The 24,759-nt window shown below is 36.8% G+C and overlaps 2 protein-coding genes across 9 annotated transcripts in view; one reads left to right on the top strand and one right to left on the bottom strand.

Moving 5' to 3' along the window:
* LOC120346747 (uncharacterized) overlaps nt 1-23,164 on the bottom strand; it is a 41,841-nt gene extending 18,677 nt beyond the window's left edge. For 3 of the 8 annotated variants that reach the window (XM_039416564.2, XM_078116625.1, XM_078116626.1), the window contains exons 1-11: nt 23,005-23,164; nt 21,267-21,395; nt 20,026-20,169; nt 18,662-18,826; nt 17,670-17,758; nt 15,616-15,775; nt 7,265-7,327; nt 5,914-5,982; nt 2,224-2,323; nt 1,130-1,259; nt 102-282 (exon numbers count right to left, since the gene is read on the bottom strand). In XM_039416564.2, the coding sequence (XP_039272498.2) occupies nt 102-282; nt 1,130-1,259; nt 2,224-2,323; nt 5,914-5,982; nt 7,265-7,327; nt 15,616-15,775; nt 17,670-17,758; nt 18,662-18,826; nt 20,026-20,169; nt 21,267-21,395; nt 23,005-23,074 (1,300 nt within the window). In that variant the 5' untranslated portion in view covers nt 23,075-23,164. Of the gene's footprint in view, nt 1-101; nt 283-1,129; nt 1,260-2,223; nt 2,324-5,913; nt 5,983-7,264; nt 7,328-8,952; nt 9,631-15,615; nt 15,776-17,669; nt 17,759-18,661; nt 18,827-20,025; nt 20,170-21,266; nt 21,396-23,004 lie in introns of those variants that run through there. The other 5 variants (XM_078116620.1, XM_078116621.1, XM_078116622.1 and 2 more) reach the window with 5 other exon arrangements.
* Nucleotides 1-24,759, top strand: part of LOC120348399 (uncharacterized) — a 115,376-nt gene that overhangs the window by 15,341 nt on the left and 75,276 nt on the right. The window lies entirely within an intron of this gene.

Genomic DNA, 24,759 nt, shown 5'->3' with positions numbered 1-24,759 from the left:
TATGCACAAAAATGGCACACAACCTGGACCCTAACCTGGTAAACATACTATGTTCAGGCTGTACGCCATCTTGGTGCACATACCAGAGGAGCACCACTTACTCAAGGTCTGAATAACTTGTATAGATGTGACATTCGCGGGCGTGAACGATCTTACAATGACTTCTGTAGCTGAATCGGCATTCTCTATGATTTCATTTAATTTCTTTGTGTTCTCTGGGACTTCCTTCCAGGTTTCCGCGTTCTTTGTCGCAACTAACGTGTTTGTTGTCTCTGAAACGGCCTAGAGACAAAAAGAATCATTTTAATATTGTATTACATAATCTACAAATAGGTAAATTTGAAAAAAAAAAACTGAATTAACCTAGAGAAAAGGGATTTAATTTTCGCTAGAAAATTTGTCGAACTTCTATTTATTTTTACAAATGATGATTTAAAAACAAGCTTGGCAAGTGACTGGAACGATATCCCGTATGTTCACCATCGAAACGCTGCGAGAGCTTGGACTTTTAGGTTGAGACACTGCTCTGAAGTGCGCGGACGACATTTTGAGCATCTATTAGTGTAAAATGACATATGCCTTTAAAATCTTTGTAAAAGTTATTTTTTGTAAAAATAAATAACTGTTTGACAAATGATCTGTTTTTCTAGTTTTATTTCAACTAATGAGCAAATATAAAATATGCTCCTTTTTTTCAATTTTGAATATTTTAGTGAAAATTTTTTTTTGAGCGTAAAAACGTTCAAGTTGTCAAGTTTTGGTAGAGGGTGCTTATGAAGTGACTTGGTAGGAGCAAACTTTTCAAAACACTTTTCTACAAGCAAATCTTGATGGTCAAAATCAAAAATTTGAAAAACATTCCAAAAAATCAAAATTCAAAAAAAAAATTCGAGATTAATTTTCGGTACTCCCGTAGTATGTGTACCAGGTCAGAGTTAGGCCATAATTTTATTCCAATTTTACTTATTTCACTTCTATTACGAATTCAGGTACTGTCTGGGTTAGCCAAGTGAATATACCCCCTGCCCATAGGTTTCAGTCTCTTTATACAACTTGATGTAACGTAGGCGAACAAAATTAGTTACCTCCATATTGGGACACACACTTCTGAAGCGCCACTATAGCTTACCGAGATATAAGAGGCCGCGATTTCCGACTCCATCTTGACGTCATCCTCTTCAATCTTTTCAGCCAGTTCCGAACTAATCTGAATGACTTTTTCGGAACTTTCTTCCAAAGTCTCTTGGTCTGTGAAGTCTCTGTAAAAAAACAAACATATTTTATTGATATATAAGATAGATTTACATCAGGGGTCGGCAACCTACGGCCCGTAGTAATATAATCCGGCCCGCGACGCTTCACTGAATTATAGTAACAAAACATCTGTTTTGACGATTATATTCTTTATGTAACAGAATTTATTGTGAGGCACGTGTAGACTAAATCACATTATAAATTAATACGTATATAATTCACAATTACTCGTTTAGTGAGCCTATAATTTAATCATAATCAGGTATACGTAACAAAACGCAGAAAAGTTGATGCCAAGTGCAATGTGTTCAATGACTTGCAACCCTTAATTTTGGCCCGCGAACGACAAAAGGTTGACGACCCCTGATTTACATATTTATCCCGGGGAGAAGAAAACCGTGACTCTCGTCCGGTTACCAGTCCATGCCGGGTATGGGATTAGTTAGTCAGTTGCTTCAGTTGCATGGACTTGGTGGTGAGGAAGCCGTATCCGACCTGTGGTTACGTGGGTGCGTCTGAAGTATGCGCACCAATATGTCGCATAACCTGAACCCTAACCTGGTGCACAACCTGGGTTTAGGTTGTGCGCCATCTTGTTGCGCATACTTCAGGAGGTCCGTTACGTGAATCATCCTACGGTGACGAGGAGTCCAGCAATCGTCTCGCAGATAATTATCGAACCTGCGAACCCAAATTGTGTACTCTTAAGATCATTCTGTTTTGCAAGTGTTCGGTTTGCTTTAATTAAGGTATATTCGTTTTCATATACTGTAATTCAGACAATAAAATACAATTAAACTATTGCACAGGAGTTCTTTAATCCTCTGGAATGTTCTTTTGGGTTCCGCTCTAGTGAAAAGGTTGGAAACCGCTGATCCAATACATAACTGTTCACTACTGTCTTCAATGATGTGGTGACCATAGGATTCGAACCCGCGATATCAACACGTTTTTTACTCCTTTACTCACTTTTGTTCATTCTCTATTTGAGTTCTGTATAACTCTTCTGAAACTTCTTCTAAACTTGGTATCGGGCTTTCAAGGTAAAGCGGCGGTGTTGTTATTTTCACTAGAATTAAGAGGAAAATATATTAAAAATTATAATAGAAAGCAACAAAAACACAAATGGAGGCGACCCAAATATGCACCAAATACAGAAATAGATAATGTTATTCAAAATCAATCCCAAATAATTATAATATCATGTTGATTACTTCCATGCAAAAAACAACAACGCAAAACCCGGGTTACACGTGCATTATCCTAGTAATGTATGAGTAGTTACAGAGTAAACGGTAAAAATCATGCCATCAGTGATATATCACACAAAGTGTAATATGGCAAACCTGACATGGTCAAACTACAGCCTGCGGGCCAAATCCAACAACTAAAACCAAAATTTGATGTTTTATCAAAAAAATAGCTCAAGAAATTCGTTGAGATTGCGCTTAAATTTAGTTTTTGGCACGAGGCTTATTGTTTTCCATCTATGCTTTGTGACACTGTAACTAATGTTTATAAAACGTAACTTTTTACGTCACACTTACATGGCACGCCAGTCTTTGTAGGCAAAAATGTTTGGCTCCTGGTTCGAAAACCATGCCCACCCCTGGGTTAGACTGCTAAAATAAAGAGAATCTACGGTTTTTTCTCCTTCAATTCTCTTCACGTGTAATTTTATTTGACAATAAGTGAACTGAGTGAATGTTTAGCTAAAGGAACAAACAATTGCAAATTTCCAATAACTAAAGGCGGGAAACATCGTTAAATTTTCAGATTTTTCTACCGAAGACCACGCTTTTATATGACTTTCGGTACACCTTCATATGAAACTCGGAACATTCTTTTGAAAGTTGGCTGCAAATTTGCTGACATTGGGTATATTAGTCATTGGAATAATGTGTTTACGCATATTTGGGTATTTCTATATTTTTTTTTTTATAGGGTTTCTATCATCGTACTTTCCCAGACAAAATTTTTTAACATCATTCAATCTAATAATGCCCGGAAATTTGGCGGCGTAATTTTAAGAGTCATCACTTTCGTGACAACGTCAAGTTTCCACACTGTCTAATATAAAATTTTTGCTATTTAGCTGTGTGTAGATACGTATTATAGGGGTTTATTCTGATATTCCATGCTATGCGGTTCTATGTAGTGTTTCCAATTTCACTCAGAACAATGCTTTATCAAAGCTTGCTATTTTTGGCCGTTTGGTCATCAAAAGGGTTTACCTCGCGTTCAAAGTCAGAACCTACGAATTTCCTATTAACTTCTACGAAATGTAGAAATTTTATTCAATACTTCTATTTGTGTATAATTGTATCCAAAAGTTTCAAAAATGTAGGAAGTTTTACGCAAAAGTGGTTGCAAGTCACAAAATAATGCAACGTTGAATGATAACAATTAATGTACCAGGAACTACCGACGTCATTAACTATTTGCGTTTGAATTCGACACTTTCGTGGAAATGCCCATGGAGAAGTTACATTTTTTGTTTTGACATTGACGAATGAAATTACCATGACGTTTTGGCTGTTTGAATATTTCCCTTAAAATTACTGGCAACTGGAAATACGCCAATGCTATCACGGTTCTAAAGAGAAATATAAACTTTAACAACAGATAAATTTATTATAGAGGGTGTCCATAAATTCCCTTTACAATTTCAATTTTGTTATGAAGTCAGTTCTCAATATATCATAACCGGGTTTGTTGTTTTTTAATCAGTAATTGTTCAAATATTTTTACTTCATTCAATACATCTGTGAGGGCCAAAACAATATATGGCATCGATGATTTCTCTTTGCAATTTTGAAACATTCAAGAACAACTTATACTTTCAATATAAACCGCCGAGCGGTTTTTCAAATGCTCAAATTAGAAATTCAAATACAATTTAGTTCGGTGCATTTACTTGCCGGCTATATTAAACATACGAGAATGCAATGCAAGTACAAAATGAGCGCGATGTGATGCATCACAGGCCATGCGAAAATAAATATCAGCCAGTGCTTTGAATTAGCTGTTGAACAAACATTCGATCTCATAAAACAACATGGTGGAACACTCCCACTTGCAGGACGTCCTGTGTTATTTAAAGTATCCCTTAGTGAGAAAATAAACTACATCCATGTTGGGTTATAGCGCAATATGATACAAGCAACGCGGTGTTAGGAAATGCGTTTTGTTATTAAAAAAGCAAACCAATATAGAATACACAGTGTTGATGAGAACGTATAACAGGAAAATATAGAAAAATTGACATGGCAATTGTCAGATTCCTTGCTTTTCTCAAAGCTCATGAACCTTAGAAGTCATATCAACTTCCCAAAACCAATAACTGGCTAACTAATCCCATTCCCGACTAGGAACCGGAGGAGAGGCGTGGTTTGCCATATGATTATCGGCTTTCATCTTCCCGAAAAAAAAAATGAAATCCTATCCTATCCTACATTACCAATAAATTATTATTAATCAAATTCTTTGAAAACCATTCGGGGAATTGTTTGGAAACAAATACAAGCCAAAAAACTCAGAAACTCATAAAAGGCACACCGTTTATGCGTCATAGTACAAACCGAATCCTAGACTAAGGCGAAAGCACTAGAAGGAAAGCTACAAGCGACGACTTGTACACTGAAAACAACTTATGCGAATTTATTTGCAAGGGTTAGAGACCCTAAGTACAAGTCACGCCATAAAGGTAACATTCAATCACGTCTACGCAAATCGACGCGTTTAGTTCGGTTAATATCAATATATTTCAAAAATCCTTTGAGTTACATTATCGATTACGAAGATAAATTTATATTTTCCTGAGTATTCGTTGGTGTTATGACTCATTCAATACACGGTAATTTCTAGTAATAATCTCTAATAATTGATATCAGTTGGTTTATTTGCAAAATCCATATAGCATTTACCATTAATATCAGTAATTTTAAAATTCTCTTCTCTCCCCAATTTGTTGAATTAGAAGTTAGAATATTGGGTGTCTCTGCTCGATAACCAGTTTTGGTTTCCCGCGACTTCCCTTCCCCAATAATATAAATATCACTTTTTCTAATTTTTTTGCATAATATTCGTCTTTTTACTGGTTGAAAAAAATAAACTTGGCTAGCACGTTTTTTCTGTGATAGTATACTGAGTTATTGGTGCTCCTGAAGTATGCGCACCACGGCACAACCTGAACCCTTACCTGGTACACACACCCTGATTTCAGGTTGTGCGCCATCTTGGTGGGCATACTTCAGGAGGTCCGAGTTTTTTTTCATAAAAGTATGCAGTTTGCTCAAGCAATATATCGAGCACTCAACTAAAAGTGGAGACAGTACTAATAAAAAAAGTTGCAAGCAATCCCAGAAGCGAACAAAAAGTATATCTGAATTTTGGTAATATGACCAAGATGCCGAAAGCTGTACATTTAATCAAAACTCGAAATAATGAAACCAGGCACTGTATGGAATACAGCTAAATGAAAATGGTCGCCATACCACAAAGCTGTATTTTTAAAAAACAATTTTTAACATAAAGAATATCCTGACATGCGCAACATTCTGTATAAAGATAAACTGATTCATGTCACGGTAAATCGGGTTAGACATGCAAATATAATGGTGAGGATCTGTTTCCAAGCAAGCAAATGATATCATTTACCACGTGACGTAGTTGTTGATGACATCATCGTAGTTACTGCCTGAGTGACTGTATCTGTAGTCGTATCCACTGTTTGATTTGATTAGAAAAATGATGTTAGTTAACCTAAGCTATGATGATAATTTAGAAAAATGAATGAAGTATTCTACATGAAATGGCATGCACTGTAATCTACTATAACGGTACTCCCGTTGTGTGTTTACCAGGTTAGGATTAGGCCATAATTTTCTTCCAATTTCCTTATTTTATTTCTATTACGATTGACTGTCTGTGTTAGCCAAATGAATATACCCCCTGTTCATAGCTTTCAGTCATTTTGTACAAATTGATATGAAATAGGCGAACAAAATTAGTACATCCATATTGGTACACACACTTCTGGAGCGCCACTATAACTGTATATATGTGCAATAAATTTAGATTTTCCCCATTTTTTCATTTTACTTTTTATCTGTGAAAGTTACCAAATGGCTATCTCTATGACTATGTTTATATACTAATTACTCCTTTTAAATTCTTTTCAGATATTAAAATCTCGAGATAATCGTTAAGTTTGTTGATGGATCTACAGTCAATGATTTATGTAAACTACTCTAAAATACTACAATGAATATAATAGTAATTAAGATAGAAAAGTAGGCGAGGAAGAAGATCAAAAGAACGATGGTACAGATTTAAATAAAATCGACTTCATTTTAATCATTTAACATAAACTTATTTGTAACTTATGTTTGTGAAATAAAAAATCTCATATCCAACACGAACTGATAACAGGGCGAGAGGCCGTGGTTCTCCATATGATTAAGTAGTTTTATTGTCTTGAATGAAAATTTATATATTTAACAGTACATTCCTGTAAATGACGATATTGTGATTTTATCGATTTATGACATTTCAAACAGAAATTAAAATCTCGGGGTTGCGCTATAGCGGACCATATAAGATTTTATTAGATGTGACGGCTGTTTAATTGATTGCTGAAAAAAAGGCGCCCCCGAAGTATGTGCACCAAGATGGCGCACAACCTGAACCCTAACCTGGTACAACTACTATGTTCAGGCTGTGCGCCATCTTGATGCACGTACCTCTGGAGGTCCGATAAAATGTATCGTAACCGCACGGATATTGTTGCGAAAACAACACGCTTACTTATACAGTAAAATGGACAATTTAACTTGAAATGTAGGATATAAACGCATATGTATGCACTGTTATTGTCACCTCGTAGTTTTAAACGGGGGGTCCGTGGGGGGGGGGGGGGGGGGGGGCAAACGTAGGGTAATAAAAACAATATTCTATTCAATCTTTGCGACACTATAAAATGTGAAACTTTTACCAAAGAATAAATTACCTTGCGTGGTTGCTTGAGGTGTGGTGAAGTCAGATGGATCAATACTCGCTTCTCTGAAGATTTCTGTAAGATAAAAAATGAGCTGTAAGTTTAAATTTCTGCAATACTATGCATTTAGTTTTCTTCTATGCTTCCAGGTCATGGATCCTTGTGCATATAATACAAGGATGCTATAGCGATATTGGAGACAACTATATTCTAAGTGATTCAAGAGTACAGTAACACAAGTAACGTTTGACAGGTTCGCCATTTATCTTGCTAGAATTCAAACAAAGACCCTTCCCCCAAGACACCCCTCTCACACCCCTCACCACTTTTGAAATGTAGAAAGGGCATCTTCTGTGTCATACCTAGCAACGTAACGCTTTTTAGACCCTCAAGAATTTCGAAATCTCTAGTTTTCCGGCCGGACTCGCTAGCTGTTACTGTCTAACTTTGAAAAAATCCTGGCTGCCCTCTCGACCAGAGGGTTGAACAAAAATGAGTGGCGTTTGAAAGAACAAGCCGAATGCAAACGACATCATCAAGAGATTCTTGATCGGATTGAATTCTCTGATATTTTTTAGATCCGATTTGAATTGCCGCATTCTGCCGCGCTTAAGATAACATGTATCGGTAGAAGCCGATAAATCCACCGATGTTCAAAATTTGATTAAAAAAAAAAGTTAATAAACTCTTTAAGATACATGATTTTATTTTGTAAAAATCACTTTAATACAACAATTTATTTCACAAAATAATTTTCATTCCGGGGGCTTTATATTATTTGGGTATATTACATTCAAATGATATTTCGCGTGCACACTCGTCTGTATAACCTAGATGAGGGGGCTCTCACAACTCGGATTATACGGAGCATCACCTCAACTTGCGAGGCTGACATTACTATACCGGCCTCAGAGAAGCCTACAACAAAAAGGTGCTCCCGAAGTATTCGTACCAAGATGTCGCACAACCTGAACATTGTATGTGTACCGGGTTAGGGTTCAGGATGTGCGTCATCTTGGTACGAATACTTGAAATCCACTTAGAAAAAATTGGGACCTCCTGAAGTATGCGCACCAAGATGGTGCACAACCTGAACTCAAGCATAAATTACTATGGGATGGACAGTAAAGTATGTCCCATGAACAAGCCTAAGAGTCGCGTATTAATTCAGCTGACACCTCTCACACAATTACAATTTTTTGCCAATGTTGACCTTATCGTGGGACCCAATGACGTAGCCATTTGAGGGTCGGACCCCTCCCCTTCTAAAACGTAAAAAAACATTTTTCTTTATCATACATAGCAATTTTTGTAGCTTGAAATGATTTTTGGAACTTCAAGAGCAAGACTCGTGAAAATTCACGTTTACCGACCTCCAGTCGGACCAGCTAGCTTTTATGGTTCTAACTTGGCAATTAGAAATTTCAGAAACCCCCCTTTGAAAATACCTGTCTCCGCCCCTGGTCGGAAGCCATGTTTAGCACGAAAGACCAACCATGTTGACATTGCAGGTAATAAATATAAATCTAAATTAATTAGGCTCTGTTCAATCAAGACCTAATAAACTGGATTGAGAGCAAGTCAGGCCGTTGAAAAGCATTCAGATCTTTTCAATATAGTAGCCTCGCAGTTCAAGGCACTTGTCTAGAGAGCCTTGTTGCGAGCAAAGCAAAAACGACCAACACTTAACAGAAAAATACCTAAATGCTTCCAATTGTTTCCTAAGTTTTGCTCGTTTACAGCAGCCCGCCATTGTAGTCTGTATTTCTTCGGTTTTTTACCAGTGCTTTGGCTCGGCTCAATAACGTACAAGATAACATCTTTTTCTTCCAATGTAGGGTAGGATTCATTTTTTCGTTCACACGGTACCGATAAAGCGTATTTATCCGCACCGTTACCGGTTGTATCGAACTCCATTTCAATATCATTGGAAACTGAGTTGCCTGCGCTTGATTCGGTAAGCTTAAAGTATACATGTTTGAATGTCGTTGGAAATACCATATAAGACCAGCAAATTGTGCCTGAATAGAGAGACGGTTTGGCAGAATTATCCACAACTAATTGTAATTCCTTTAATGCTGTAATACTTCCGGAGAAAAGGTCAGAGTTTGAGCTATTTTGTGACACAGAAAAATCGAAAACGTATCCACAATCGTTGAATCGACAACTGGTTTTCCATTCCACATCGACATTACAGTAATTCGATTTAGTTGTTGCATTTTTAGCACAGAATCCTGTTTTTTCAAAGCATTGTTTCGAACTACAAGCTTGCCAGGCATGAATATTTCCAAATGTCACAAAAAGAATAAATATTCCGATTTTCATGATAGTATTTTTAGATCTACAGTGTGTACATATACTTTCAGTTTAAGATACAAGAATTTAAGCAAATTCAAGCTTGATATTCACTTAACAAGGTAACAACGACCCACTACGAAGTGATAGGAAATCGGCAACAAACAAAGTCACGATCACTGATTTTAAAGAGACGCAGCGATGCCAACAAATACTGATGCCAAGAACCACCTACTGATGCCAATAAATACCAAGCGAGAACCCGCCTTTGTGCTATGAGAGCAAAGTGAAGCAAGTCAACGCAATCAAGGGAACGGTTAAGAGAAACGGTTTTCCAGCAAGTGAATTTATTGAAAAAAATGGTTTGACATTTATATATACAGCAATTTCGTTGGCAAGTTGACAACATGATCGAAAAGCAATTCACAAACCAACAAAACAGCTTATAACAGTACTACGAGTTGCTTTGATTTGTCGCCTTACGCACTATAGACCTCAAGAAAAAGTAACGAAAATTCTTTTTTGTTTTACATTACGCTTGAATAGCTCATACAAGACCCCATAATTTCCCAGTCGCACCTTCTGTCTTTCTATCGCAACTTGAAAACATCGTAAACACCGTCGTAGAACCCACTATCAGGGGCGTAGCCATAGGGTTGGGTGTCCCCCCCCCCCCCCCCCCTCTCCCCCCATTTGGAATGTAAAAAAGGTCTTTCTCGTACATGGCAATTTTTCGTCTTTTGAAAGGCTTTTAGGGCCCTCATGACTCACGAAAAAACACGTTTCCGACCTCGCTATCTGTTAGGGGTTAACGTGGCAATTACAAATTTCAGAACACCCCCCTCCTCCCCCCATTAAATAATTCCTAGCTACACCCCTGCCTACTATATATCTACATCTATTGTATTGACTAATTCCATAAAAATCTTCCACCTTAAATATGAACATTTATAGCCAAAAGCTCACATCGTAGTAAACCATCAAATTCTTTATAAACACTTCGACATTCTTCTTATTATCCCGCAAAGACGATCAAATATACATTAAATTTATTACAAATAAATGGTCTGCACGCTTCTAAAATATGTCTTTGAGTCGCATATGCAAACATAACTCGGAACACGACCGTTGTAAAAAGGTTTGAATTGTGCAAAATCCATTAACATACTTGGCGTATATAAACAATCACTGGACTGGAACTATGGTAAGGATAGAGCACTCAAACTCTCTCCGCTGGTGCCACGCTTGACTATATAATACTGTCAAGTCTATGTTACCAACCAGTAAAAATTTATTCATATACAAATTACGAGAAAAGAGACAATTCCATTTTGGGGAAAGGAAGTCGCGGGGAGCCAAAACTGGTTATCGAGAAACGACACTCAAAGTTCTAATATCTAAGGATGAGATAAAACAAAAAATTACATATTTATCCCGAGGGGGAGGAAAGCCGATAAGACGGCTTAATCATATGGCGAACCACGGCTTCTCGTCCGGTTGCCAGTCCATGTCTGGTATGGGATTAGTGTAGCCATTTACTGGTTTCATGGGTATGGACTTGGTAGCGGAGGAAACCGTTACCGACCAGCGGTTACGCGGACCACCCTACGTTGGCGAGAAGTCCAGCAATCTTCCCGCCCGTAATTATCTCAAATAGGATTCGAACCTGCGAACAGCGGGGTAATGAGAAGTGCGGTGGCGAGCGTATTCCTAACGCTTGGCAATATACGCCACATCGCCGAGCCGATCTATTTAAAAGATTGGGAACTTCAGTTACGGAACTACTGTTATAGGTATATTGGACTATTCACAAAGTCCCTGAATAGACCTCTTTAGATAGATCTCTTTATTCCTACATCACTATGTATATTTCTGTTATTAGCTATCCTCATCTTTAGTGTTAAGCACTACGTACACTCTGGCTTTTGCATAGTTTGAATAATTCCTATATACGTATAACAATAGCACTCCAGTAGCGTAGGCAATGGGGTCGGATCCCCCCTGCCTACTTTAAAATTGAAATAAAAAGAAAACATTTTTTTGTATTATACATAGTAATTTTTTACAAGTCGGTCTGATTTGGCAATTAGAAATTTCAGAACCGCTCGTTGGATATTCCTGGCCCCTGATAACACTAAATAACTAAACAATGTTAGTAACACTTGATCGAATAGAAAGTAATATTCCTGTATTTTCTCATCAAAAAGAATCCTCTCCGGACAATCACGTTGGTTTGCATTAGATCATTGTTTCTCAAACTTTTTATTCCCCCCCCCCCCTCTTTAGATTTCATAAAGTCTCGCGCCCACCTCTAAAATAACTAGCTGAAAATAAGTTACAAATAACAGATAGTAAGGCGAAAGTATGCCTTATCCAGAAAAACACGTTAAAATACGTTGATGGAATGTGAATATCCAATATGAAGCGCCCAAAGGATTCAGTCCCTTTACACAACTTGATTTAAAATAGGCGAACAAAGTTAGTTACTTCCATACACATACTTCTGGAGCGCGCAATGCGTATGAGTAACTCATTCGTAATGAAACGCTGTTGTTTTTATTCAAACCATTGTATCGCGTCATTAGACATAAAATTTCATCTCAACAACAACATTTGCTACGAATGATTTCACACGATTCCGAGAATCGGTCGGAATTCACCACAGTTATGCTTGTCGTTTGCTTTGGATAGATTCGCCATTTCTTTTGGTATAGGCCATGATTTTATTCCGATTTTCCTTATTTTAATTCTATTACGAGTTCGGGGACTGTCTGTGCTAGCCAAGTGAATATACCTCCTGCCCATAGGTTTCAGTCCATTCACACAACTTGATGTAAAGTAGGCGAACAAAATTAGTTAGCGCCATATTGATAAACACATTTCCGGAGCATCCAATTATTTTGGTGAAATGCCCAAAAAACGTTCAGTTCTGAGGTCGTTGTTTGCGTTTGAATTAAATCACCAGAATATTGGAAATAAACAAATTCCATTACCTTGGAAAATTTGACATTGCACATGATTAGATTTCTGTTTTCAGGATTGGTTTTTGCGAGTGCTTGCTGCTAACAGACTTATTCAATGTAAAACATGCAGTACATGAGAAGCAAACGACAGCAAATTTTCGCCAACTTCATTAAGGCGTCTACTAAATAGACAGACACAATATATGTGATGAGATGTGAATTCATAAACATACATTCGAAATGTTATTGAAACAAATATCGCTGGGTTCTTTGAACATGTTATCCAGGGGTTCACTGGCGGTTTATGAATTTTGTGAACCATATTTACAGTGTTACAAAAGCAAAAAGTGGAAAACAATAGGCCTCGTGCCGAAAACATCAAAATTTGATTTTATTTTGGTTGTGGTAGCATTAGGTGGGCCAGATTGAATTACCAACGGGCTGATTTGGCCCGCGGGCCGTACTTTGTTTGCCTATGTCAGTGTTATACCATGCAATAAATTTATTGCAAATGCTCATTAATGTCTTGTATATTTACAGAGCTAAAAAATTTCACGATAACAAAGTTCCTAAAACGCACATTTTCCTATTTGCTAATTACTTGCTTAGTCATATATTTACATGGACGGAAATGCTATAGCGCTAATTTGTTTTATGATGCGTTTCTAAACACAAATTATGCATTTATGCAAATATGCATTTGAATAAGTCCAGCTTATTTCGTCGTTTGAGTTTCTGTCTCGTGTGTTTTTATCTATTGGCGCACGCCGTAGTTCCTTTCATCTATTTATTGAATAACTAACAGCTAAACAATATGTCATCGATTTTCGCCATACTAGTTCTCACATTACCAAATTTCAATGCTGGGGAATGACAATTTTGCGCAGCGGATACAAGTCTTTTTCTCATCCCTAAGAGGTGATTTAGAACATTTTTTAGAGATTACTTTTGTGCAAAACGTTCGAGATTGCATAAATTCCTGGGTACAATCATACATAAGCAGAAGTTCAAGTATGAACAAAATCAAATAATTTACTCCATTTTCACCAAATAAATTTATGGGTTCCGTTTTTGGGTCACCTTGTATGTCAAAAGTATGTATTACAATAATACTTCATAACTATAAAATATTGGTAATGCTACACGCAAATGCAAAAGTAAAATTTCCTCCCAAATAACTACGAAATTTCTCCGTGAGTTCACCTGACTACGTTCTATCCTCGATCTATAAATATATGGGGTGTCCATAAAAATCCTAAAAAAATTAAAATTGCAAAGAAAATTTATCAATACCATATATTGTTTTTGCCATCACAGATATATTATATGAAATTAGAATACTGATTGACAAACAACAAACCTGGTTAAGATATATTGAGAACTGACTTCATAAAAAAATTGAAATTGTAAAGGGACTTTATGGACACCCTGGTAACTATCTATCTATCTCTCCATTTCAAATTGCATTGCGAACAGTGAGGACAAACATACAGGAAACTCCAATTCACGTAAACCATAATTTTCTAGTCACAAGAGAAACCGACTAATCTTCCTTTCACGAGAGTGTCTTAGTAATACCCACATCTGACGCTGCACAACACGAAACTGTCAATATTCAGACACTGCTTCCATACAGACAATGATCTGTAATTTGTTTTAACGACGAGGTACATCCGCGAAAAATCCAAATCTTTTGTGCGTGTGTAACAGAACGATCAAGGCTGTTTCAAGTATGGACATATACTTTATATCTAACTCAAAAGCTACGATATATATGTGCTCCACGCACAATCAATTAGGACTCAAACGCTAAAAATGCACTGTGAAAAAAAATAGAAAAAATAGCTGAATTATACGAAATTGTGTATTTAAAATACGCAATCTAAAAAAAAATTGATATTACATGCTACATCTTGCTTTTCAAATACTGACTGTTTTTATGCAATTTCTATTTGAATATTGCATAATGCTTATTGTCGTGTGGCATTTTTTAACTGTTTTATAACTAAACTATTATTTTAATACATTTTGGTCTCAGTTTGAAAAAAAATGATTCCCAGCACCGAAAATATGTCGTGTATTTGCATTACCTATAATTAGGAAGTACCCACGTAAGCTAATGCAAATAATCAGCCGGCTAAAGCAAACGCAGAACAATAGATTGAAAGGAAGTCGTATGTCAGATTTCATATTTCCATATTAAAGGTATCCAATATACTAATAGAAAACATGTTGAATATAATTGCATTTTGATGTATTAAATCAAGAGTGTACAACCTGTGGCACAGGGGTCAAATGCGGGCACGAGGAAAAATTGTTCGGGACGCGGAGAAGTAACAATTTTGAATGACGTGCGCCCGCGTAACGAGTAATTTAGTTTATTGTGGTATGTGTTTTTGTGCCTGCAAGTACTAGAAAGCCTATGTTAAATAAAGGTGCGACCCGCGGTTTCATCCAGTTATTTGTATCTGAACCTCCTGTATTAAAGGTTGCACACCTCTGTATCAAAACTATGTCATTTTTAATTTTAGCGTAGTATATCTCACTGAAGAGATGTCCTTTTTCTTCTATTTTAAAAGTCTGATTAAAACAGAGCCCGCAACTAAAAGTGAAAAATTCATTGATAGCGAACGACAACTACTGATCGATACCAGCAATTTATAAGCATAATCTTGCGACGGCGATGTCGGTACTTTTGTCCGGTCAACAGCCAAACACGCTTCTCCTTTTAAAGTGCATTTTCGAGAATACGCGTTCAGTGTTGAATTTACAACACAATTGCTTTTCATGCGTAACAATAAATACTTTTCTAGTAGAAGGTTAGATCACCAGAAAACACTAAACCAAAGATTAAGCGAATTGAAAGCTTCGCCGCATTCTTACCCAAAAAAAAATCAAAAATACAGGTAAAAGTATATAGTGACCGACCGTGTGATAAAAATGAAAAACACCTTGTTACCCACCGATTAATGTTTCTGAGTAAAATTAAATTATTTTAGTCAATAACTTTGACGTATTTGGTGCTTGGCAAATTTTATAAATTGCTTCTTTGGACAGTTATAAAAACAACCAAGCCAGTAAACAAATATATTACTTAATACTCACCAATTACTTTAGCGTAAGAAAATTGGTTATTCCAAATCTTCAACTCATCGATTGTCATGTTCAAGGATTCTCCACCGATCACAATATCATGTCGTAAACTGCTTTTTGGAACGTCATATTTCTTGTCAACCCCAGTTTCCTTAGTAGCATTGAAATAAAGCTGAAAAAAAATTAGTGAGAACGATTTTTAGATTTCTTCAATTGAGGATTGAATCTAGTCTTGTGACTTTGATGTCCTAACGTCGTGATTTTATTCACAAGATTTTGTATTCGCTGAACAGTTCATAGCGTTACCAGTCCATCTCTTTATATAGCGCTCTCGCCCGCTACTGCCCACCCAAAAAGAAACGAGACGGGCATCTTTTCGCCCGTTTTACGTGTTACGTCCACAATGCATTTGCATTGAGATTATCAGCAACGAAGGAAGCGTTTGGACTTCGGGAGGGGTGGTCGACGCGTGTCGAGATACCCTGATAGATACAGCATAAGGATGTTACTATTATTACCCGATGCATGTGTTGTTTGATCGGCATAATTTTGAATTTTGAGGCCAAATAATTTGAAGACTCGGTTAGGCAGTTCCGGATAGCGCCTAGCGTCGACCAAAGTGTATTTGTCCCGAGTTTTGCGATAATTCAGTGGTGGCGATGATTAGAGCCTTTCAGCTCTTACGGTAGACGACGCAAATTCTCTCGTGATTTTGCACGCAATTATTACGTTGTTATTGCATATAATTAATACGTTGAAACTTTGCACGAAGCTCTAAAAATGAATGTAGTGCCACATAAAATACTACCATAGAGCGTTTCTTGTGCCATTGTTTCCCGCCACAAAAGCGGTTTTGTCGGTGGTACGCGGCCATGGTAAAAACACAGAAGTGGTACGCGGTCAGAAAAAAACAGAGAACCACTGGTTTAGACAGTTTTGGCCGGATCTGGACTCCGACAACGGACGTCATGCGGAATAAAATAGTTTTCGCTCTCTTCTCGTCAGAAAGACTGCACATCGGCTGCTTATTAGTTGTGTTTGCTGTTATAAGGGTTGAAATGTACAGTTGCCGTACAATAAACAACCATTCCGACCGGAATCTTTGGTTTTCTGATTTATCTACGTACAACGAACAGAATCTTTCTGTGGCAATTGCAATTGGTATGACGTTTACCTTGCCGTCTTGGACTGGTTTTAATCAGTCACAAAAGATTTGCAATCGTGGCATCACTTATTGATAGTAAGTTCTGAAAATGTAGGTTTTTTTCTCAATTTTGATGGACCCTGGAGCGCTTGGCATAACTAATTGTTATGGTTCACAGAAGCCCCTACGTTTTATACCTGAATCTTTTTTATCGTATATAAATTATTTGACGCTCCAGAAGTATGTGTACCAATATTACGGTAACTATTTTTGCTCGCCTACTTTACACCAAAGTGTGTAAAAGGACTGAAACCCGTGGGCAGAGGGTGTATTGAATTTGCTAACACAGACAGTCCCCGAACTTGTAATAGAACTAAAATGAGGTAAATCGGAATAAAAGTATGGCCTAACCCTAACTTGTACACATACTACGGGAATACAATTATTCAGGCCTTTGAACCCCGCGAAAGTCAGCTGTTAACTAACCCAAGTTATTCCATTCAAATTACTCGTATTTCTTCGAACCTTCGATGAGTAGAATACAACTCGAATCGAGTGAATGATTCGACCCTCCACGCGCTTGTGAACCGCTTAATACACATCACTATTGCTGGGAATTTCCGAATACCTGATGATTTCAGAATCGAATTGAATATCAAATACTTAGGAAAGATCAAGTATATGTGACGTTTTATTGTAATGGGTACTTCAGACACATAAATTACTTTAAAAATAGAATCTGTCCCATTTGCATAAATCGTAAAAATATAGCTTCAATAAAAAAAAATGTGGAATTTACCTCGACCTTTGCCTGATAGGAAAAATTAAAAAAAAAAGATTCGGCGGCGGCGATTCGAAATTTTCGTCCAAACCGATTCGAATAATTTACTATTCGAAGAGACCAGTTTTACATATCACTTACCTCCAAGAGTTCGTTCTCTTCCCAAACCAAAATCAAATGAGTCCATTCTTCGAAGTTTAATTTGTTTTCCACTTCAAGTTCGTGAAATACTGGAAATAAACGGGGTGTGAAAACGAGGTAACATTGCGTAGATAATTCTCAATCAGTGAGTGAGTTATAGTGAGAGTGTAATACAGCATGAAAAACATTGTGGCCTACGTTCGAAGAATTATCAGATGACAATGGAATACGGGGCGCTCCAGAAGTATGTGTACAAAAGGTGACTAATTTTGTTCGCCTATTTTACATCAAGTTGTGTAAATGTACTGAAACCTATGGGCGGGGGGATATTCACTTGGCTATCACAGACAGTCCCCGAACTCGTAATAGAACATAAATAGGAAAAATTGAAATAAAATTATGGCCAAACCCTAACCTGGTACACAAACTACGGTAATACCAAATAAGGTATGCACAAATATGTTGAGCTGCTGGATTGTTTTGTTTGTACCTAAGCTCGGCACCTACTTCACCACAGGTGTTATAAATTAGACAGAAAATGTCAAAAGGAAAACCATGGCCGGTATAAAATAGCAGCAGGGTTTTTGCCACGGGTGCCGTTTGGAAAGGGGCGCAAAAACGGAGAAAAGTTTTAATCGTAAAATATTTCAATAAGGTTATTTCAAATTAGAAATAAGTTGAATTCGTATTTTCATTTGAAAGGTAACGTACAATATCTCAATTCAACAACAGTCGGTAAAAATTGTCAATCAACGATCAAGAAGGCGTCTTTTACAAACTTTGACATGGGCGCCATTGTACGCAGACACGCCTTGCCAATACCTACACTTCACCCAGGGTATATTCAATAGTAGAAGCAATGCTGAACTAAAAGATTACGGTCTTCCGGTCACAAAATAGTAGCACTTTACTACATATCAGTTGCTAATTGTACAGAGTCCATTACGCAGCGAAGAAACATCGCATAAAAAAATAAAAAAACATAATCTTACCTCCACGAGTCTGTACCTGCACCGTTAGCTTTCCTGAATTATCAACGGAGATTAGGACACCTATTGTAGTAGGTCCCTTGTTATCACGCGCTGTTTGAAAAATAAATTCTTCGGTTTCTCCGTCTTTGAAAGATGAAAGTTTGATCCAGAAACTAAGTGTGAACCCTGGAAAAATGAAAAAATGACTTCATTAGACTTAATTATTAATTGGGTTGCGCGAGACTAACTCCCGATCCTTCCCTATGTCGTTATGCCAGTGAATCCGAATGCGTATAATGCATTGATGCTATAGCATGAACAAACATGACTATATATCAGACATTGAGCAAAGTACGGCCCGAGGGCCAAATCCTGCCCGTTAAGTTATTCAATCTGGTCTGCCTGATGCTGCCACAAGCAAACCAAAATCGAATTTTAATGTTTTAGCTAAAAATAGCCCAAAGATTTTGTTGAGATTGCAGTTAACTTTGCGGCTTTGGCACGAGGCATGTTTATTTCCACCTTTGCTTTGTAACACTGTAAATATTGTTCATAAAATATTACTTTTTACATCACATTTACATGGCTAGATGGGCAAAATTTTTGGCCCCTGGTTCAAAAATCTTTCCCACTCTTGCTATATACTATAAAATACAAGAGTCTTGCTGCAAACTTACACAAATATTTCTGTACCGTCTCGTCAAAGTCCTGCACATCTCTCACACATGTACTTCTGTAACGTTTCGTCTGACTTTGAAGAAAAGTTACAGAAATACATTTATGTTAGTGTGCAGCGGAACTCTTGAATTGCATTCTTAATTGGACAATAGATAAACAGTGGAACAGTATTATCAGATTTATTTTTCTTAAGATAACTATTATATCCGTATCCTATCTTATGAGTGTCATAAATAGGTTTGAGCTTGATTACAGCAGCTACTTTAGCGATTAGTGAGTTGCATCCCCAACATAAAAAGATATTGCTACTAATTTCCGGGAATTTTAATTTTGTACCATAATTGTAAAAAATGTAGATTGATTTTCATATAAATATCTTTTTGTTTAAATTTATTTTATCAAAATATTTAGGCCCTATCTAAGCACTCAGTTTGCTGGAAAAATCTGCAGACAAGCGTGGTGTAGGCAGAAAAGAGTGGCGAATAAATTGAATAAATTAAAAGAAAATTGCAAATTTTGGGATGGAATCTCGTTTAAAACAAAACTGGAGTTACATCTTTCGAGCGGCTTCAGCCATCTTCAACTAACAAAAATTGGAAATCGATTGCCCATTTGTTATGGAAAGAGTCGTTTTCTTCTGTAAACTACGTCCATTCCGTGTCCAATTGTGACAGTTAGCAGAATTCACTTCATCAGAATTCACCTACCTACACATTCTTTTATTGGCAATCCGCCAATGTCTTCAGCTGTATCCAACTTGGTTATACAAGTTTCTAATCCCAAAGTGATGTCCATCTGTTCATATTCTATTATTAAAGCTTTACCGACCATCCCTTCCGTCCTGTAATCCTCTAAAAATTAAAAATTAAAATTAAAAAATTTCGAATTCAAGTTTTGAAGTTGGAATTGAACGATTATGGTGTTACCCCGTGATAAGACAAATTCTAATGGATTTTGCTCGTGTTGAATAACAAATTCATTTTTTTAGCGGGATATTTGATGGCTTAGATTCGAGGAAAGACTCTTAAAGTGAATTCCGACTCCGTAACCCATTTATTATCATAAAACAAAATTGTCCATGTCTTTCTTATCGAACAAGGCCATGTACAAGAAAATACTGATATCATACGATATGTAGGGAGCTACTATTGTTTAAAAGACCGGAAGTTTTGGTTTGGTGAATTGGGGGGAATGGGATTCGAACCTGAGATGTGTATTCTCTGAAGCCAACTCAGTTAAGTCTATCGCTTTACACCACTTGCCAAGGATTCTCAAACTATTTGTGTTACGAAGCCCGTGACTAAAATTACTTTTTTTAATGACTCTGACGTATTTGCTGCTTTGTATTAAAAAAATATTCGGATTATAATATGTAAACGAATAGCTCTCAGAGCCCTACCTTCATCTACCATCAAGTCCATGTTCCCGAAAACAACTAACTGGCTAACTAATCCCATACCCGACTTGGAATGGTAACCGGACGAGAGGCTGTATTTCGCCATATGGATAAGCCGTCTTATCGGTTTTCCGCTCCCCGGGGATAAATATGTAAATCCTATTCTATCTCCCGTATTGAGCACTTTGAGATTCTACGCAATAGGACACTGGTTTTCAACCAGTGAGCCATGGCCCAATGCTGAGCCATAGAGACATTTTCGAGTGGGCCACGAGCCTATTAAAAATTACTATAGTAATTGAAAAGTTTAGTTTTTTTTGTGTAACTATAGTAAAATTTTCATTGTAGTAGCAATGATTGATGCTGCCGCTTTTTATTCTAATTATTGAAGTGAAAGTATTTACTTTTGCAGAAAGATTCCCGATTTTTTTGTAGTTTTTCCCTTGCGTGAGAAAGTTAGTGAGCCACATAATTTTTAAGGAACGAAACGGGGTCACGAAAAAAAGGTTGAGAGCCACTGCAATAGGACATCGCATAGTCCAAAAAACTTACTTCCATTCGTGACAGTGCATCCTCCAGTCAGCTTGTAGTCATCATTATTCTCCGGTATGTCTGCTTCAGCACATAACGAACATGGAGTACAGCCGGTATCAAAAGAATAGTAGACATCCGGGTCTACAACTGTTGAATAATAAATGATTTCGTTAGAGTTAGTATTAGAATTAGGGTAGTGTCTTAGTGTGTGTACCAGGTTGGGGTCAGATCATGATTTTGTTCCGATTTTCCTTATTTTAGTTATATTACGATTTCGGGGACTGTCTGTGTTGGCCAAGTGAGTTTCAGTCTTTTAACACAACTTGATGCAAAGTAGGCGAACAAAATTAGTTATCCCCATATTGGTACACACACTTCTGGAGCGCTAGAATTAATATTAGTGTGCAGTACATGGGTGTGCAACAGATGGCCCGCGGGCCACAACTCGACCCGTCAAGTCATTTAGTTTGGCCCATGTCAACACTCCCCAACTGTTTGAGAAATAAATGAAATATTTGACAAATTTATATTCACTCTGAAAAAGTTTCTCTACAAGTAGACATTGTAAGGAACCACCATTGCATTAATATATTTCGTATACACTCTGTATATCATATATATATATACAGTGTGGCCGCTAGAAGCTATTTTCTTAGCTATTTATTTTTACAAAGAATAACTTTTAAGTGTTTTAAAGGCATATGTTATATTACACTAATAGATGCTCAAAATGTCGTCCGTGTACTTCATAGCAGTGTCTCAAGCTGGAAGTCCAAACTAGAGTAGCGTTTTCAAGGTTAACTGGTGGGATATCGTTCCAAGCTTATTTTCAAATCATCACTTGGTACAATAAATAGCTGTGAATATTGTGAAATATATTGTCTGTATATTTTTTCTAGGTAGTAAGCTCAAAAATTTTTGAGGGAATCTATTTTGTGTAAATTCTGTGCAATTCTAACCATAGCCCGGCCCATATACATTGAGTAATTCACTGCATACTGGGGACAGGTGTTGTAACATTAAATATTCTTTTGTTGATCGGAAAAGTAAATTTGCACAGATGTGCTTTAAACAAACACATTTGATACGTGGAAGATGGATTAGAGGTAAAGTTTCCCGAATTTCAAAGTAATTAAAGTTGTAATTGAAACACTACCTGCTACTTGAAAGAAGGCGTATACAATTTCTTGAGGAGGTGTGAAGCTAATTACAAATTAAAATGCTTGTTCGATTTGATCTTGTCCGCCTTATTGTGTATGTTTACGTTCCATCAACGTATTTTTAACGTGTTTTTGAATCAAGCATACTTTCGTTTTACTATCTGTTATTTGTAGCTTATTGTTAGCTAGTTATTTTTGAGATGAGGCGCGAGAATTGATTAATTCTGAAAAACGGGCGGGCCTTAAAAGGTTGAGAACCACTGGTCTACAACCGGTTAATTTTTCGAGTAAATATCATTACAAAATATTTGTCATAATCACGAAAAGTCTCTAAAGGCTGGAACTAAAAAAGAAAAGATACGAAGAAAACCATATAGAGTTTAAATCCTAAATCACTTTATTTACCCAATCGAAAGAAGGGAATTTACTGATACCATATATTGTTTTGGTCCTCACGGACGTATTAAGTGAAGTAAAAATATTTGAACATTTAATGATTGAAAAACAACAAACCTGGTTAAGATATATTGAGAACTGGCTTTATTACAAAATCAAAATTGTAAAAAGACTTTATAGACACCCTGTATAGTACTAACCTGAAGTTGTAAATTCAACAAATACAAGAAAGACGATGAAACGCATCAGATAAATCTCCATATTCCACATTTATTAGCCCCTCGTCATAAAGAAATTAGAAAATTCGCTATATAAAAGTCAATAAGTTTACGTATTTGGTTAGAATAACTGGAATACATGTATATACATGTGGTAATTTTGACCTGAAAGCAAATACACATACTCTTGACAAATAGCAAATGAAAAAGTCCGCATCCGGTGCGTTCAAAATAAAAAAGAATAAATCCACAAAAAAGAGAAAAAACTCTCTTCACAATCGGAAGGGGATCCGATAGTGATATATGGCTTACTCGATCATCAAGCTCATACACTTCAAACAAATACTTAGTTAACTATTCCAATACCCGAAATGGACTGGTAACTATGAGACCTTAGTTCGTCATGTGAAACCTATGACTCGACTGAATCCGCGACTCAGATGCCCAATGATGACTCTCGTCTTGTGACTCGTAGTTGCAGGAAATGGAGGGGGACAACCACTGGTTGGTTACTGACTTCTCCACATCAAGTCCACACAACCGAAACGGATTGGTAACGAGAGACCGGGCTTCGCCATGCGACAATGTATGAGGATACACGAGTCAGAGACTTCAGTGATTGACTCGACTTCGGACTTGACTGGACTTATGACTCGAGTTTTAGGGACTTCAAATAAACACTAACATATGACAAACGTCTTATCGGCTTATCTCTCGCACAGCATAAACACAAAAATCTTATCTATGATTGTAACACATTATATTCGGAAATTCGCTCCGTTTTACAACAATTGAAAAATTTCTTGAACGCGATGCCCCCACAAAGAAAATAAATTGTATTTGCGCTTTCATCTAGCAACCCTAAACCAACAGGAATGTTTTAATCCAAAGTAGAACGGCAACTTGAGACGAGATTAAACTGATAAACACACGACATGAGCTTTGAAGTTTTATTATTCTAAATAGATGGCTTATTTAGTGTTGTGTTGTGTTCCTCAAAAGATTCAAGTATTCCGAGATAAACAATTCTAGGGATTAGATAATGGAGTTATATTTGTTCTTTAGATAAGCTTTATCTGTAGAGATGGGCAAAGGATTTTTCTCCTCTTCTGTCATTCACACTTTTCCTCTCTCTTTCTGTTTCAAACAATTCGTAGGTTTAATAGATGAAGTTAAAGTTATATTTGCTCTTCAGATAAGTGTCGAGATGGGCATAGATTAAGTGCTTCTAGGCTGTTTTCTCTACTCCCCCTTACTCTCCCATTCTTCTTTCTCTCTCTCTATTCTTCTCATATCTGAAGGTCAACTGAACGTCGTTGAATTTAGTCTAATATTGTTTTGTTTTTCATCGTGATCCGAAATAGCGATATCACTAGCATAAAACAACAAACCCAGGTATTTGCAGTTTCACACTAAAATTACATAACACATCAAAACAAAACAAAAAATGATACCAAATGTTATTATCAAGAATGTGGGAGAGCTGGGAGGAGTGAACAAATAACCCAAGTTATCCTTGGTAGCTTTATCAGGTTGGGCTGATATCTAGACAACGGACACAATTTTGGGACAAGCACAAAATATGTGCACTATCTATCAAGTTATATTTATATTTTGAACTAATCTCTTGGAAAAATTTAGCTACTGAATGCGGATATAACGTGGATATATTTCTTTGTTTTACTCACAGAATTTCTTGTTATATGGCGTAGAAATCACGTACCCACCGGATTTATA

This window comes from Styela clava, chromosome 1 (genome assembly GCF_964204865.1).
Source record: "Styela clava chromosome 1, kaStyClav1.hap1.2, whole genome shotgun sequence".
In the NCBI taxonomy this organism is placed as follows: domain Eukaryota; kingdom Metazoa; phylum Chordata; class Ascidiacea; order Stolidobranchia; family Styelidae; genus Styela; species Styela clava.
This window is presented reverse-complemented; position numbering and strand designations above follow the sequence as displayed.